General features: G+C 44.5%; 2 protein-coding genes across 3 annotated transcripts in view; one reads left to right on the forward strand and one right to left on the reverse strand.

The window, feature by feature from the left end:
- Positions 1 to 8,496, forward strand: part of LOC136633354 (uncharacterized) — a 70,625-nt gene extending 62,129 nt beyond the window's left edge. The window contains exons 6-9 of one of the 2 annotated variants that reach the window (XM_066609028.1): positions 1,384 to 1,491; positions 1,820 to 1,912; positions 4,177 to 4,257; positions 6,228 to 8,496. In XM_066609028.1, the coding sequence (XP_066465125.1) occupies positions 1,384 to 1,491; positions 1,820 to 1,912; positions 4,177 to 4,257; positions 6,228 to 7,655 (1,710 nt within the window). In that variant the 3' untranslated portion in view covers positions 7,656 to 8,496. The remainder of the gene's footprint in view (positions 1 to 1,383; positions 1,492 to 1,819; positions 1,913 to 4,176; positions 4,258 to 6,227) is intronic. The other variant, XM_066609027.1, reaches the window with a different exon arrangement.
- Positions 1 to 19,078, reverse strand: part of NOP9 (NOP9 nucleolar protein) — a 57,447-nt gene that overhangs the window by 15,906 nt on the left and 22,463 nt on the right. The window lies entirely within an intron of this gene.

Here is a 19,078-nt window from a genome sequence, read left to right on the forward strand (position 1 = left end):
ATAATACTGCCTCCTATGTACAAGAATATAACTACTATAATACTGCCCCCTATGTACAAGAATATAACTACTATAATACTGCCCCCTATGTACAAGAATATAACTACTATAATACTGCCCCCTATGTACAAGAATATAACTACTATAATACTGCCTCCTATGTACAAGAATATAACTACTATAATACTGCTCCCTATGTACAAGAATATAACTACTATAATACTGCTCCCTATGTACAAGAATATAACTACTATAATACTGCCCCCTATGTACAAGAATATAACTACTATAATACTGCCTCCTATGTACAAGAATATAACTACTATAATACTGCCCCCTATGTACAAGAATATAACTACTATATTACTGCCCCCTATGTACAAGAATATAACTACTATAATACTACTCCTATGTACAAGAATATAACTACTATAATACTGCCCTCTATGTACAAGAATATAACTACTATAATACTGCCCCCCTATGTACAAGAATATAACTACTATAATACTGCCCTCTATGTACAAGAATATAACTACTATAATACTGCCTCCTATGTACAAGAATATAACTACTATAATACTGCTCCCTATGTACAAGAATATAACTACTATAATACTGCCCCCTATGTACAAGAATATAACTACTATAATACTGCCCCCCTATGTACAAGAATATAACTACTATCATACTGCCTCCTATGTACAAGAATGTAACTACTATAATACTATCTCCTATGTACAAGAATATAACTACTATAATACTGCCCTCTATGTACAAGAATGTAACTACTATAATACTGCCCCCCTATGTACAAGAATATAACTACTATAATACTGCCCCCCTATGTACAAGAATATAACTACTATAATACTGCCCCCCTATGTACAAGAATATAACTACTATCATACTGCCTCCTATGTACAAGAATATAACTACTATAATACTATCTCCTATGTACAAGAATATAACTACTATAATACTGCCCCATATGTACAAGAATATAACTACTATAATACTGCCCCCTATGTACAAGAATATAACTACTATAATACTATCTCCTATGTACAAGAATATAACTACTATAATACTGCCCCATATGTACAAGAATATAACTACTATAATACTATCTCCTATGTACAAGAATATAACTACTATAATACTGCCCCCTATATACAAGAATATAACTACTATAATACTGCCTCCTATGTACAAGAATATAACTACTATAATACTGCCCCCTATGTACAAGAATATAACTACTGTAATACTGCCCCCTATGTACAAGGATATAACTACTATAATACTGCCCCCTGTGTACAAGAATATAACTACTATAATACCGCCCCCTGTATAATATTGGTCGATGTAATTTATTCCCAGATTCAGGAGATGATCGAGGTTTTTGATGTGATGGCGGATCTACTAACTGTATCTCACCAAGGGAAGAGGGTGCAGATTATATTTCGGAATCCCTGTCCAGATAACTGGGTGAGTAGAGATTTCCCAAACGTTTCAGGATGCCCCCCTTCCCTCCGACAGGTTTTTGGTGCTCAAGTATAGAAGCAGGAGGCTCATTCGGTCTTTCACCAGTCCCCATCTTAATAGGTGACGCTCGGTGCAGAGTTGAGTGCCCCATGGATGGACTTGAGTAGGTGACAACTCTACTTATACCTTCGGCAGTGTGATTGGCCAAACCTTAGTACATGTTGGTCATAGGAGGTACTGTAGAACAGCGCCACTTGGAGGCTAAACTGTCATGTAAATCTGTTCAGATTCCTAAGCAAACTCGTGGTATTTCTTCTTTCGGCATCTCCAGGCATCGGGCGGCAAGAAACTTGTCAAATCTGGAGAAACATTTGTGTTTGGATTATGTCACAAGGTGCTCTCCATCTCTGAATCAGAGTCTGAGGTAAGATGACTTGTGTCACAGTAGATTTTGCTTGTACCTCCAAGCAGGGGCGTAACTATAGAGGATGCGGTTGCACCCGGGCCCAGGAGCCTTAGGGGGCCCATAAGGCCTCTCTTCTCCATATAGGGAGCCCAGTACTATGAATAAAACATTATAGTTGGGGGCCCTGTTACAGGTTTTGCATTGGGGCCCAAGTTACACCTCTGCCTCCAAGTAAACCTACTATATGTAGGGGGTGGACCAAAATATGGAAACACCATACAAAATTACATGGGATTTTTATCATTAACCCCTGCTTAGTACAAAAAAATTGTGTTTTCTTCACCTCTTGCCCTGCTCTGGATGGTTTAGGGAGCCAGCTGGTAACAGCAACTGAGTGGCTTAAACCCCTGACCAATGGAACCTTGTTGCTTGTGCAGGTCTTCATCTCTGTCCAGTAGCATCTGTGTCATATTACCTCCACTTAACTTCCATCTTTACATGTCTTATGGAAATATGATTTATAATCCCATGTAATTTAAGGCATTAATTTCGTATAGTGTTTCCATATTTTTGTCCACTGCCTGTACATCTACACTGTACGATCACTGCATTAGGTACAGCTGATGTGTGGCATCGTGTGATCAGTAACGCGGTACCATGTGATGGCCACATGACGATCTGCTCTCACATAATGTACTGTCCTCCCCTCTACGCAGCAGAAGGCAACATTTGGCAATCATGGTTATATCGTGGTCCATTGAGTGACTTTGACCGCGGGGAGATTGTTGGTGCCCGGAGGGGTGGTGCCAGTATTTATTACACAGTCGCACTTGTTGGCTGTTTCTGAACCTCAGTATTAAGACTGTACCAAGATTGGTTGAACCATAGACAGGCATCCGACAGAAGATCACACAGCGGCAGGCCACATGTGGTTGATCCTGGAGGCAAGCGCCGGGTGGCACGTTTGGTATCTCAGCAACGTGCCACAGTAGACCAACTGACCCAGCATTACAACAGTGGGCACTATGCGGCATACCTTGTGGCGATTGTGTTTCAATAGCCCAAGAACCTCTGATGACCCCACGTCATCCCCAACAACACCTCGCATGAGGCATGGAAATACATCAGTGGACCTTGAACACATGGCAGAAGGTCATGCCAGAACGTTGCGAGTTCAATCCCCCCATGGTTCAGGTAACAAGGTTGACTCAGCCCTCCATTCTTCAGAGGTCGGTAATATGAGTACCCAGCTTGCTGGGGGGTAATAAAAAAAATTACCTGAAAGCGCTGGGAAATAAGTTGGCGCTATACAAATAACAAGTCCCTTTCCCCCTTCCCTGACTATAGTAGCATTCTTCTTCAGGACAACGCTCTGTGTCATCGAGCTTGATTCACTAGGGCATAGTTGGAATTCTCCACACTGCCCCCAAACTCACCGGACTGTAACCCCATTGGACGTGTTTGAGATATGCTGAGAAGGGTGGTGAGATCTGCTCCTACTTATCCACAGAATGTTCACCATCTGACGGAGCTGCTGCAGCGGGCACGGGGCGAGTTGAGTGTTTGTAGATGTTCACTACCTTGTGGAATCTATTCCCCAATGTCTGAAAGCTATGATTGCCAAAAAAGGTGGACCAACCCGTTATTGAGTTGGAGTTCCTAGTGCGGAGATCTTCAGTGTATATAGCAACCATAAATCTCTGGACCCCCAGACTGGGACAAGGAAAATCATTATATCTGGTCTACAGTTGGCTTCAGGAAGGGCTCCATCGTCTTCACAGGGTCATTGGTGAAGGTTATAGACCTTCAACTACTCAGTTGACCCCAACTTGTTATTTTACATATCCATTAGCTATGAATATTTTTAAAGGAGTAGCTCCGCCTTAAGTACACAAAGCCACCAATTAATTTATAGGTATCTCCACGGTTCATCTTTGCAGTCAGCTTACGTTTTGACCTGGTGTTGATGATATCCACCCTATTCTATGCTGACCCATCTATAAAGTGTGACAACCACTGAGAGATCGGCCAAAGTACGGCCATGACCCTGAAGTGTGATACATTCTGTCATTTCAACACAGGCAGATCACTGCAAAGGAAGTCAGTGGTGCACCGAAGAATATTGTCCCTCAAAGAGCTTTGAAATACATTACATTTTGTGAAGATCATTATATCCCTTTATTAGAATTGTTGGGTGTCTTATATACGGCAGCTTGTACTTTGGGAAATACACGGCTTTGTGTTACTTCTCTAAAAACAGTTATTAATGGTTTCTTTTACAGATACAATTCCTGCAAAATTTGCAAGAGTCCTACGACCTGGTCCTGGTCTTCCACCTCGCTGCTTTCATGGAACACTTACTGGTAAACCTGCTTCGTTATAGTCAACCAATAAGAAACAACTTCAGGGAGTAGGGGCCCTTCTACACATAACGATTGTCCTTCAGTCAGTCGTTGTCAGGCATTTAAAGTGGTTGTACCAAGATTAGACATTATCCCCTATCCACAGGATAGGGGATAACTTGCTGATTGTGGGGGGCTCACTGCTGGGACCCTCGCTGATCTTGAGAACTGGAGTCCCGTGTCCCACTCTTGTCACTGAGGGGTCGCTTCTACAACCCTAACAGTAGCATTACTGTGAATGGAGCGTTGGCTGAGCACACACCATCTGCACTCCATTCATTTCAATAGGGCTGATGGAAATGGCCAAGCAGCACCGACTCGGTAGACGTATAGGAAGTGAATGGACCACTAGTGTGTCCAGCGCTCCATTCAGTCTCCTCCTCACTTTTAGGGGTCCAATAATACTGCAGTGAGGAGAATGAGATACACACTACCTCCGATTTTGAAATTGATGGGGGTCTCAGAGGTGAGACCCCCACTGATCAGCACCTTATCCCCTATCCTATGGATAACCTTGGTACAACCCTTTTTAAAGGCATTTTCCACAACCCCCTGACATTGGTGGCAGTTGGGGACAGACTATATATAATAAACTGAACCAAAATTCTCACCTCCAGTTGCCCGCTGCTCCTGTGTCTGCTTCGGGTTGCCGCAGTGACATGACTTATTTACCCACGTGACCACTGCAGCCAATAGGAGGCTGGCAGGGACGTCATTAGGGATGTCTAGTAAACCTGACTCAGGGCTTCTCCATTTGAAGTCCATGTAACAGGTTTATGGGATGTCATCAGGCCTTCTGGCCGGGTGATGGCACCTGTCAGATGCTGCGGCAGCAGGCCAGTGCCATGGGGAATATATTGATTTTATATAGTTTTGGGCATAAGGGACCCAAAACTCTATAAAATCAGTAATGCAGAAACCCCACTTTTAAGTGCCAATCAGTCACCCTATGTAAAAGGACCCTAAGTAGGGGACATGGATAGCAAATAATTTACATATAAGCTGCACCCATTTTCAAATGCTTGGACCACACCCCAATCATTCACTGCTATACCTGTTAATACAATATTAGAGGAGCCCAGACCTAGGAATGCCCTGAATGAGGCCAGTGGTGCCCACACATTATAACATAGTCCCCACATTCTAGGGCAATGAATGAATGCTAGTACTATAACAGAGGACTAAATATGTCAAATTTTGTAATATAGTAGGTTTGTGATTTGGTCATACAAACATACACTCCAAAATTTGCATTTGTAACACTCTGTTGGGGTTCCATATATCGGTTGTGTCTGCCCAGTGGTTTTATGTGGGAGCTAAACCCAACTGATGCCATTTTGGTCCAGTTTTTCCACTGGTATAGTGTCCATTCCTGGAAAAAAAAATGCTGCATGTAAGGTTTTTCTGTCCGGCACAGGGAGGCATTCGGCATCAAAGCTGATGTGTCATATGACATGAACAATCCAGTAGAGAACTATGGGATCAGGTCCAGCATTAGTTTCCCTCCACTATTTCACTACAACGCCAGAAGGACAGAGGCTGGACATTTGGCAAACCACCGTGAAGAACTCTATGGAGGGAGATAGGGTCTAGTTACATACATTTTCAACAGGAGAGCTGTTATCTTGTACATATCTACAAATTGGGATTGAGCTTCAGAAACCTGATGACGGGAACGGCTAGAAGCCTTTCTATTTTGACACCATTTGACAGACATTGTTGAGGGTTCTAGAGTCAGTAATCCTCATTGATTCCCAACACGAATGAGCTGTGATGCTTGTTTACCCCAAACAATACCATGTTGGTTGGAGATTTCCATAACTTGGACTTCTTTGGGGTCCCGATGATGATCGGATCACCCTAACTTTGGATGATCCTTAATATGTTTGGCTTGTTCTGTATTTTTTTCAATTCTTATTAATTTCCTACAGATGACCTCAACATCGAGAAATAAGATAGAGATTTTCCTGAAAGAACAAGATCAAAGAAAGGAGATCATTCGTGACTTATCTTTCTTGGCTGTGAGGTTCATCTGCAGCAAGACCTGTCACCAGAAGGCCTTCTTGAAAGAGTTTCAAGATGAAATGTTGAAAAAATGGTCAAGTGTAGAAGCATTTTTAGTGGGTGATGAAGCTGTATGTTCCTTTGGTATTTTGGTGGCCATCTTGGCCGCAATCATAGTCAAGTCCATTGTAGACCGATGCATTTGTGATGCTGAAGAAGACAACTCAGAAGAACCTGCAGATACCTTTACATCTGCTGCTCCAGAAACCAATGTTTCCAGGTCTTCAGGCACTTTTTTAGGTGATAGTCTCAGTTGCAATGTGGAGATTGTCACAAATATAAATGATGAATATGGTGGGACACAATCCGACTTATGCATCAGTCCTGGCAATTGGGTCAAAGTTGAACTCGATATTGGTGAAATGGGAACAGCTGGTGCAGAATCTAAGATTGGCAGCACCAATGGTTCTCCGAAAACTGGAAAACATCTAGCTGAGCCTCCTGGTGTTACTAGACTAGATAGTGCTGACCAGGAGATGGGTTATAACGATACTCATGAGAATCTTGATAAATATCGAAGTACCAAAAACAATGCTCATGCAAGTGCTCCCACTAGTGCAGAAGCTAATGGAGGTAGTCATGGTCCGGATGGTGGTGATGGTACAAGTCTAGATTATTCTAAGGATGACAGGGCTTGCAGAATAGGACAGCCACTAAGTTTAGGAGCTCAAGAGAATGCTCATGAGAGTAGTCCCACCAGCCCAGATGCTGAAGAAGCTCATCATCATTTGGGTAGCAATGCTGGTCCAAGCCTAGACGATTCCAGTGATAACAGGGCTTGCAGAGTAGCACAGCCACGAAGTTTAGAAGCTCAAGAGAATGCTCATGAGAGTAGTCCCGCCAGCCCAGATGCTGAAGAAGTTCATCATCATTTGGGTAGCAATGCTGGTCCAAGCCTAGACGATTCCAGTGATAACAGGGCTTGCAGAGTAGCACAGCCACGAAGTTTAGGAGCTCAAGAGAATGCTCATGAGAGTAGTCCCATCAGCCCAGATGCTGAAGAAGCTCATCATCACCATCTGGGTAGCAATGCTGGTCCAAGCCTATACGATTCCAGTGTTGACGGGGCTTGTAGAGTAGCACCACCACCAATTGTAGGAGCTCAAGACAATCCTCTGGAGCAAGGGGACTCCTCTTCTAGGAACACAATCTTCCACACACTTTTTATTGGTCTTGTGTTTCTTCTGGCGTTTGTCATGCTGACCAAGGTGTTGCCACAATCCATGATCTCTATTCTTTTTGCCATTATACTGGGCCTTCTGCTGATCAAATGGTTAGTGAACTGGCAAGCTTAGTATCTTCTGCTTCTCAGAAGACCTTGTATTGATGTCAATAATGAGCTTTAAGGACAAGTGTGATCTTTTTGAAGTCAAATGTGGCTTATTAATTATATAGGTATATAACTGCTAATAAGAACCTGCCACCAGGACATCTAGCAATGCCTTAATTAGTGGAGTACATTGCAAAGATCAGAATTAGCCCCTTTATGGTGCCAAGTTTTGTCACTCAGGACAGAAGCGTCACACCATTTCCATGACCTTTGGGCCCATACCTCACCCCATTCTATGCTAACAATGCAGTTGCTCTTGGGAGGGAAGTCCAGCACAACAGCTGAGAAGATGTGAGCAACCAGGGCTGGGTTCCTCTATCTATGGAATGTATGTCATTGGCCTTGGTAATGAAGAGGAAGCATTATCTGAAGTGCTAATCAAGGGCTACAAAAATAGTTTGCCACGTGTTTTTCCCTTTTGTGAGTCCTCTGCCAAGAAGAGCCACAAGAGGCATATTGCCGTAGATCGTAAGATTTCTGAGTAAGGCTTGAAACTCTCTTGTATTCCTGGTCTATTGGTTGTTTTTATTGGATGCATTGTACCCACCATCATTGGGGTATTGTATAGCTATCTTTCGTGATAGAGTCTGTCCTGGTGCAGGATCCCCTTTTAAAGAGGATGTCCCACCTCTAGCTATTTTGTGCAGGAAGAAGACCGCTCTGTACACTGTGCAGTGGCGTGGGTTGGTATTGCAGGCTGAGTACCATTTACTTCAATAGGTCTTCAACAGAACTGCTAGAAGTGTGACAAGCCCTTTAAGCGAATTAACCTTTGTAACCTCTGCAATCATTAATAAATCTTATACTTGTCCAAGAAATGAGTCATTTTGTTTTTTCTTTGCCTTTGCAATAGATGATAATTTAGCAATGCCATCATGGATGTCGGTTGTCTGCAGAGCCAGAGTCGTTTGGACTGATGAGTCATTGTATCTAAGTGGATTATGTGCGATACTGTCTAACGAGCGTATACTATCGTACCAAAATTATTTTGATTCCTTTATCAGAACGGATCGAGTCTTATTGGCATGTTTAATCACGCTACATAAGGGCTCCTATCCACGGGCGAATTTTCATTGCATTCCCCATGGCGATAATCCATCTGCGGAGAACGTAGTGAATGCTCTCCATAGCGTTGCTATGGAGAGCGCAGCCCCCCTGTCCATGAGCGGAGAATCATGGCGATTCTCCGCTCGCGGCCGGCAATTTGCAGCATGCTGCGATTCTCCATGGTGAGCCTATCTGTCATTCGTCTGCCGGCTCCTGCTCCCGGGCGTTGGCTCCTGTGGAGGGGATTCGCTGCGGGATATCGCAACGCCCGTGGACAGGCAGCCTAAGATGCCGACCTCTGGAGGTGTCAGATACAGTATATGATGTGAACTGCATGCTACTGGATATACGGGTTATGCCGCTACACACAAGCCATCCATCATGAAGCCCGATGCATCGGCCCGTCTACAATGGTGCAAGGAGCGTTGTTGTTGGACAGTTGATCAACGGAAGAACGATCTATGGAGTGACACATCACCCTACTCCATCTTCATATCAGATGGACATACCTGGGTGTGAAGGACATCTGGGGAACACCTTTTATCTGTGTTGTGCCAACAGTTAAGTAGGGCTGAGGTTCCATTATGTTCTGGGGATAATTGATGTAGCACCGTCTTGGTCTGTTGGTTGAACCATGGACATGGAGTTGTACCTTGACTATAGACAATAATGTGCTGCCGATAATGTGGTAACATTCTGGGAATCGTCAGCCATACTTCCAAAAATATGAAGCACCTTGTCACAAATCCAATGCTGTTTTAGGTTGATTTGAGGATATGGATGTTCCACGATTGGACTGGCTGCGCAGAGTCCCAACATGAACCCTACTGAACATCTCTGGAGTGAACTAGAATACCAGGTCAGGAAATATAAACAGCACCCATCTTCTCTGAGAGAACTCGCCAGACATTTGCAGGACGAATGGAGGGAAATACCAGCTGAAGTCTATCAGATGTTAGTAGAAAGTATGCCACGGGGAGTATCTGATGTCATTAGTGCCAAAGAAGCCCCCCTGCGTATTAACATATGGAAATAAATGCTATTTTCGATTCTTGCTCAGGCGTCTAATTACTTTTAGTAGGACAATGTAATGTCTCCGGAGATGCTGCATCTACATCTAATTTGCAGCATGCTAAGCACAACGCATGTATAATTATGTAGGACTCTTCTGTCTTGGTGCCCATTGGAATAAGTATGTGAAGAGAGGCACTAGTTGGTGAAGTGCCCAGTGATGGATATAGAGTACAGCCCTATAGCAGCCGATGTTTAGCGACACCTATTACCACCTCTTTCTTCAGAGGACTGTAGGCTCTGGAGTTACTATGCCCGCTTCTTTATGTTATTAAATACACCTCCGCTTGCACGGGGCGTGAGAGAATATGCCAGATCACCACCAAGAATGATGGGTCAATGGGGCGGCTCTTTACAGGCAGTATTAGGCAGACCAGGGAATTAAACCTGATTTCTTCATACAGCAACCAGCATATTAATGTTTCGGGGGCACATCTCCCTTCTTCAGAATTGCTGGGTGGAACGCATGTTTCCACAGCTCACACACCAGGAACAGCAGGACTTTCAGGGACCCTTCCTCCCCTGCCGGATATGGCACGCAGGTTTTCTGTTCCCCACAGCATTGGCTTCTTTACATGTCTAGACCTCATACAACCTAAGCACCTGCATGGTGTGTCTAACGCATGTGGTTTTGGTTACCTGGCTGCAGGCTGGGGAGGAAATGTCCCTAAATATCCAAAAAAACATGCGTTCCACTCAGCAATTCTGAAGGAGGCATTGGGCTCCTGAAACACATTAATATGCTGGTTGTTTAATAGTAGAGAAGTCCGGTTTAATTCCCTGTAAAGAGTTGTACCATTGACTCATCCTTTTTGGTGTTCTACTGGATTATGTTACCAATCTGACAACCTATCATAAGGACTTTATATTTCCCACTCCACTTCTGGCCTACTTTAGACCAAACTTTAATCATGACTGGTTGACCTAAGTTATGGTGCTGCTCCTTGGGGGTGGAGTCTGACAGTTCCGGTCCTTCCTCTGAAGACAGATTCCTAATTCATTCAGTGCTAAGCATTTAGGTTCAACAGATTTCGAGTATCTAGGAGCCTCTGAAGATAGGCAACAATGGCTAGATGAAGAGAAAAGTAACAGAATACACCCCCCAGGCCAGGTTATCCTATTGATACACGTAGACTTATCAACTCTTTTATTATTACTAAAGACAATAAGCTGCAAAGATATGCTTTGCTATAATCCATGTACACTGCAGATGGAGGTAAAGAGAAGAAAGGGGGAAACGAAGTTTAGGGGAAATGAGGTGGACACAGGAAGGAGTGAATGGAAGAGCGTGTGTGGGGGGGGGGTGCACATTAACGAACAGAAAAATAATGAAAGGAGACTGTGTAACATATGCGTTCTGATGTGGTGCTGATATTCAAGGAGGTCTAAAAAGTAACTCGGAAACTACGGGCCAGTAAGTCTGACTTATATTGTGAGTAAAATGTTTGGGGGGTTCTAAAAAAAGGAGATCCTGGAGGACCTCAAGGAAAATAGCTGTATAACTCTGTATCAGCAATGGTTTATGAGAGATACATGTCATCATTACACACTAAATTGGAAAGCACTAGATAACACTGACATGGAAAAGAAATTGGGGATTTTAGTTAACTGTAATCTTAACTGGAGCAACCAGTGTCAGACAGCTGCTGTCAAGGCCAATGGGATCATGGGGTGCATCAGAAGAGGTCTAGGGCAACTGGTGAGAACATTGCTCCTCCTCTTTACAAGTCATTGGTCAGACCACACATGGAATATTGTGTACAATTTTAGGCACTGGTGCCCAAGCAGGACATATCAGAGCTTGAGCGGGTACAAAGGTGGGCAATTAAAGTAAACAATAGAATTGGCAGGTACAATATATATTGGAAAAAACTTTCTGACAGTGAGGGTGATCAATGAGTGGAACAGGTTACCACAGGAGGTGGTGAGGGGCTCCTTCTATGGAAATGTTCAAACAAAGGCTGGACAGATATCTGTCTGGAATGATTTAGTGATCCTGCACTGAGCAGGGGGTCGGACCCGATGACCCTGGAAGTCCCTTCCAACATAATATCCAGAGAGGTTGTCAAAATTGGAATAATTAATTTAGAAAAAAAGACAGCAAAGGCGCGACCTAATAACTATGCATAAATATATCAGGGGACAATACAGGGATCTCTCCCATCATCTATTATACCCAGGACTGTAACTAGGGGACGCTCTAACAACTATGTATAGATATATCTGCGGTCAGTATAGAGATCTCTCCCATCATCTAGTTATATCCAGGACTGTAACAAGAGGGTGATCTAATAACTATGTATAAATGTATCGGGGGTCAATACAGAGATCTCTCCCAACATCTATTTATACACAGGACTAACAGCAGGGCGCTCTAATAACTATGTATAGATATATCTTTAGTCAATACAGAGATCTCTCCCATCCTCCATTATACCCAGGACTGTAACAAGAGGGAGCTCTAACTACTATGTATAGATATATCTGCAGTCAGTACAGAGATCTCTCCCATCATCTAGTTATATCCAGGACGTTAACAAGGGGGCGCTCTAACAACTCTGTATAGATATGTTAGGGGTCAATACAAAGATCTCTTCCAACTACCCACCTTCCTCCTCTGGAGTGCTCCCAATCCAGGACCGGTGACACACAGATAACATGGACTGTAGGGCCGTATTCATCCTGTGTATCCTCCCTACCTCTGAGCTATAGCCTGTTACCATTTAAAGTGAATTGTACCTGCATTACCTGTTATAGAAGTTATACTCAGTAAAAGTTATACTGGGCCCTAACCGCTCCTGGGGACCCGAGCCGCTATACACAAGTGTCTGTGTTCGTTTCACTGCCGTGTAGCATACCAGTGTGTGGGAATGGTGGCATCAGGAGTGATTTGTACTACTACTCCCCCATCCTGTTTATTGGCATTCCCTATCATAGGGGTGTCTAAGCTGGCCTGCGATCATACACTGGTCTTGGCTGCGTGTCATCCCTCCGGGACCAGAGCACGGCAAGTGCCACCGTGACAAGTCAGCACTTATCCCTCCCAGCTCTTCACAGTAGCCCGGTGCCCAGGGTCACCCCTCTGGGGTGTTGCAGGGGCTTGGGTAGAGAAATGGCAAATGAAGTTCGATATTGATAAATGTAAGGTTCTGCACATGGGCAGGAGAAACGGATGTCACCAATATACTCTAAATGGGGTACTGCTAGGAAAATGTGATATGGAAAAAGACCTCGGGGTACTAGTGGACTGTAGACTTAACTGAAGCAGTCAATGCCCATAGGGGCGAGGGACAAAAACATTATCCTCCCACTATATAAGGCACTTGTCAGGCCCCACATGGAATACTGCGCACAGTTCTGGTCACCGGTGCTCAGGAAAGATGTCACAGTGCTGGAGGGGGTTCAAAGAAGGGCAACTAAACTAATAAATGGAATGACGGGACTGGAATACCCAGAGAGGCTATCCAAATTGGGACTATTTACCCTGGAAAAAAGACGGTTAAAGGGGTTGTCCCGCGCCGAAACGGGTTTGTTTTTTTTTCAATAGCCCCCCCGTTCGGCGCGAGACAAACCCGATGCAGGGGTTTAAAAAAAAAAACGGATAGTACTTACCCGAATCCCCGCGCTTCGGTGACTTCTTACTTACCTTGCGAAGATGGCCGCCGGGATCTTCACCCACGGTGGACCGCAGGTCTTCTCCCATGGTGCACCGTGGGCTCTGTGCGTTCCATTGCCGATTCCAGCCTCCTGATTGGCTGGAATCGGCACACGTGACGGGGCGGAGCTACGAGGAGCAGCTCTCCGGCACGAGCGGCCCCATTCAGAAGGGAGAAGACCGGACTGCGCAAGCGCGTCTAATCGGGCGATTAGACGCTGAAATTAGACGGCACCATGGAGATGAGGACGCCAGCAACGGAACAGGTAAGTGAATAACTTCTGTATGGCTCATAATTAATGCACGATGTATATTACAAAGTGCATTAATATGGCCATACAGAAGTGTATACCCCCACTTGCTTTCGCGGGACAACCCCTTTAAGGGGCGACCAAATAACTCTGTATAAATACATGAGGGGACAATACAAGGATCTCTCCCATGATCTGTTTATACCCAGGACTGCAACGGTGCCAAGAGGGCATCCGCTACGTCTAGAAGAAAGCAGGTTTCATCACCAACATAGAAGGGGATTCTTTACGGTAAGAGCAGTGAGATTGTGGAACTCTCTGCCTGAGGACGTAGTGATGGCAAAATCCATAGAGGAGTTTAAGAGGGACTAGATGTCTATATAGAGCGCTATGATATTACAGGATATAGACATTAGCTGACCAGCGGGGTTGTTGATCCGGGTCTTGGAGTCAGGTAGGAACATTCAAACGTTGATCCAGGGATTATTCTGACTGTAATTATGAAGTCAGGAAGGACTTTTTTCCCCCATTTGGCATAAATTGGCTTCTCCCTAGGTTTTTTTTTTTTGCCTTCCTCTGGATCAACAGGAGGGTGGAAACAGGCTTAACTGGATGGACATTGTCTCCCTTCACCTAACATACTGTTACTATGTAACAGGTCCTCTATAGTAGAAGTCCCGGACAACCCTTCTCACCCAATGTACTTCAAAACTGTAGACTGAGTTATCATAAGGCGCCAGTGATGTTAACGACTGCTACATCGTTACCTCTACAGGGAGATCAGTGATGGAATATACAAACCCACACTTTCTACCATTTGCTCCTACGCCAATCACCACTACTCAGCCTGACGGACATGCAGGCATTAGTGTGGATGATGCTTTACTACAAATAAAGTTCTAGTGACAACCCTGAACTGCCAGAACTCACAGCAAGAAGTGTTGTCATGGGGACATAGAAATAGAACTACCAGAGTTCAGCCTGGACTTTTTGCCATACTTTTGATCGTCCTATAATAATCATTGTCATAATCATAGCATATAAAGAACTAAAAAGATTTGTCATCACAAAAAGTCCAAAGCAAAACATTTAACCTCTTAGTGACCGGCCTACTTTTTGCTTTATGGACCAAGCGATTTTTATAGTCTCATTGCAAGAGCAGTTAGTCGTTGACAGCCAGATGTGGGCTTGTTTTTTACCTTGGGACAACTTGTATTTTTTAATGGCCGCACTCTGAGGTAAAACATTTTTTCAACATTTCTGTCATCTTATCCATTTAAAAAGGGACTTTGTGAGAAAAATTAGCTTTTTTTAAATTGGAATTTTATTCTTTATAAACTTTATTGAACTTTGACACTTTTTTTAGTCCCTCCGGCGCACTTGAAGATGTGATCACTCGATTGTTGGGACAGTACACTGCATTACTTATGTAGTGCACTCTCCTAAGCCTACGACAGCAGCCTATTAGACTCTGTGGGAGGTGGGCTGCAATAGGCTGAGCTGCAGTACATAGCAAACATATAGGCCTTTGTCAGGCATCCGGCTGCCATGGAAAACAATTGGAACCTTGCAATCACCCTGTGGGGTGCTGATGGGTGACAGAAGGAGCCCTCTACTCCTGTCATCTGTTTGCATACTGCAGTTGCTATTGATTGTGGCATGTAAGGGGTTAAACTGACAGGATCTAAATTTTTCTCTACGACCAGTGGTTAGAGCAGGAGCCTGGCTGTCAGTAGCCAGCCAATCCATCGCCTTAGAACGATGTATGTGCAGGTTTAGAGCCCATTAGTGAGGTCAGTAAAAATGCATATTGAATAACCCCTTAATGACAAGTCTTCTGGGTTTTTACAGCGATCACTAAGGCGCCTACCCTGCACCAGTGTCCGTGAGCAGAGAAACCTCCATTTTCGACCATATAGCAACTGCGGTCAATAGGGATCATGGAATGTAATTGAGTGACGGATGTAGTTAGCCGAATTCTGTCATCCATCATTACCCTGCAATGCCATGGTAGAGTGCTGCTATGCAGCATCCAAGGGGCAGGCCCACAGCTAAGGAGACAGCATGGTAGGGATGTTTTCCTTTCACGGGGCTCTACCATCTCCTTCCCTGAGGGTAGCTCAGGACCCTACACCGTCACTGCTGGGGGAGATCACAGGGATAGTAACCGGAAGTTACCTCAAGTCTAATTGACACTTGTGACGCCACCGTTCCTCCTCCTGGAATGGATCTTGTGGACGAATGAAATAGTCCAACACCAGAAAAGTATATTTTGGAACAAAACCGGGACTGATTGATCTTGTCCATTTACTTAACTTCTCAATAAAGTCGATAATAATTGCAGGAATCACAACATGCAGGACTTATATCTCAGTAGAACTCATGGGGTATTGGAACAATCCACAGTCCAAGTTATCTGCAGGTCCTTTCACTCCCGGCAACCACTTTTTCCACCGGCAAAACACTCACACCTTCCTCTTTCTCTTCTCACAGATAAGCGGTTCTATTCTCTCAGTACTCAGCAGTAGTACAGAGGATATCCTGGTTAAACGGGCCAGGCTGAGCATCAGGCAATCACTTGACCTCCTCCATACTCCACACACACACTGATCTCTCTCCCTAGTGTGTGTCCAATACACATAAGTATAATGTACTCCACAAACAAGACACTGACAAGACAGGGACATGAGACAGACATAGAACATTCTGGAGGAGACCCCATTAACTCTAGGCCACTACAGATGGATTTCCATGGTAGACAAAGGTGTCATTAAGGCCTCCAGATCTGCCATGCTTGCCAGCCAATCAGATCCTACCTCTGGCTCGGTCTAATTGTTGATTGGTGAAAAATTGTCCTACTTTCTATACATGCACTAGCGTACCACTAAGTGTTGAAGGGGTCGTAAATGCAAAGCGGGCTCTTAGCGAATAGGGGGCTCACAGTGTCCCACCATATATTCTTTCACTGCTGAGGGCTATTTCAGGCAGAGGAGGGACCGTTACCTGGAGCGGCCTGCAGCCAAGTAAATACTCTAGACTTCCTCTGGCGCCGCCCTCCCTACCACTGAGATACTGCAGTTGTGATTTGCCACGACTGCAGTCTATCACTGCACTGCCGGCCACTGGCGTATGGTGGGGGGAAGCAGGGGTCGCAACGGCGACCCGGCCCTTGAGCTGAGGGGGCCCAGGGGATCAGCGCTGTCGGCCGCATGATGCCTGAGAGGGGAGGAGGGAGAGGAGAGGAGAGAGACGGGAGGCAGCGCCGCAAGTCGGCACTCGCAGAGGGGAGGGCTGTTACAACAGGAGTCGGCAGCCAATTACAGGCTGCAGACTCCCACGGTGCGGCCCTCCCACTGATAGGCTGCAGCTGTGAATGGTCACAGCTGCAGTCTATCAGTCTCTGCCGACCAGCGATTACCAGGGGGAGAGGCTGGTGCGGCTCTACTCACCTCCGGAGCGCTGGATGCATAGGACCTGTGGCTGCAGATCACGTGACTATGCTCTGGTCATGTGATCAAAAGACGGGGGACTTTCTATTACAGGCTGCCCAGAGACTGCTGCAGAGGTGAGTAGAGAAGGAATTGTTATTATATATGTATAGCTGGTATAAGTTATACCAGCTATATATATAGAATTATATACAGGAGATACACAGGTTACACCAGCATGGGACATACCACTATATACAGGGGGATATACATCCTGTATATAGTGATATAGAGCATGCTGGTATAACCTGTGTATCTCCTGTATATAATTATATATGTGCAGCTAGTATAAGTTATACCTCTCCTGTATATATATAATTATATACAGGAGATACACAGGTTATACCAGCATGGGGCATACCACTATATACAGGAATACAGGGGGATATACATCCTGTATATAGTGATATGAAGCATGCTGGTGTAACCTGTGTATGTCCTGTATATAATTATATATGTGCATCTGGTATAAGTTATACATCCTGTATATATATATATATTTGTATACAGGAGATACAGTTTACACCAGCATGGGACATACCACTATATACAGGGGGATATACATCCTGTATATAGTGATATAGAGCATGCTGGTATAACCTGTGTATCTCCTGTATATAATTATATATATACAGGAGAGGTATAAGTTATACCAGCTGTATATATATATAATTATATACAGGAGATACACAGGTTACACCAGCATGGGACATGCCACTATATACAGGGATACAGGGGGATATACATCCTGTATATAGTGATATGGAGAATGCTGGTGTAACCTGTGTATCTCCTGTATATAATTATATATGTGCAGCTGGTATACAGTACAGTTTTTTTTTCTTTTAATCACTGACTTTCCAGCGCCATCGCTAGAAGATGACGCGGGTGCTTGCGACATTTCCGCAATGTCAGGGCAGCGGAGGCTGCCGTGCAGAATCTGCACTTAAATACAGCATGCCATGATTTTTCCTCCGTGAGTGGAAAACTGCAATTGCTTTGCGCTCGTGTAAAGGAAAAAACGCTTTTCCATAGCATGCTATGGGCGGTACATCCTGCTGAATCCGTAGGCGGATGCCAGCTCCATATTCCATAATGCAGATCCAGCCGTGTTCAGCCGGCCTTAGGCTAATTTCACACGGGTGAGTCTGATATTGGGCCGTGAAACTCTGCCCCCATATCACACTCGCCAACGTGTGCTGTGACATGGATGTGAGGGGTTGTTGTGTTATAACCAGCCGGCATCACATCATCATATTCTCGTGTGATGCAGAGAAAAACCAAAACATCGCTCCCGTGTATGATTGTATTCAAAACAATGGGGTTCATATTCATGTGCAATTTGTATGTCTTGCAACGCACAAATCTCACGCAATTTTTGCGGCCGTGTGAAAGCAGCTTAAGACATTACCAACAGGTTTTTACGTAGTCAAGGAAAGGAGTCATAATGAGAAGGCTTACACCAAGGGGCTGCATCATGTTTGTAAATTAGCATGGTTTAGGTATAGGTACGGGTACAGATGGAGGGGGGGGGGCCAGCTGAACCTTTGCACCTGGGCCCCTTAGCCTTTAGGTACGCCCCTGCTGCCGGCCATGAATCCACAATAAATCACATGCATTGAAAGGCATGTACTTTCAGTTTTTCGCTCACACTTACGGATACGAACTGCGTATTCCACGAGCGGAGGAAATAAAATCGTAGCATGCTCCATTTTGCTGCGAACTTAACATGGACGGCCTCCATTGAAGTCAATGGAGACTGTCCAACCCGCATCTCATATGCAACTAACATTGTGTATGGGCCGCAGGTACCCTCATCCTAACTGGGCGATGCCACAGAAAATACAAATAATAAAAAAAATCTTAACATAAATTA

Source organism: Eleutherodactylus coqui, chromosome 6 (genome assembly GCF_035609145.1).
Source record: "Eleutherodactylus coqui strain aEleCoq1 chromosome 6, aEleCoq1.hap1, whole genome shotgun sequence".
Lineage (NCBI taxonomy): Eukaryota > Metazoa > Chordata > Amphibia > Anura > Eleutherodactylidae > Eleutherodactylus > Eleutherodactylus coqui.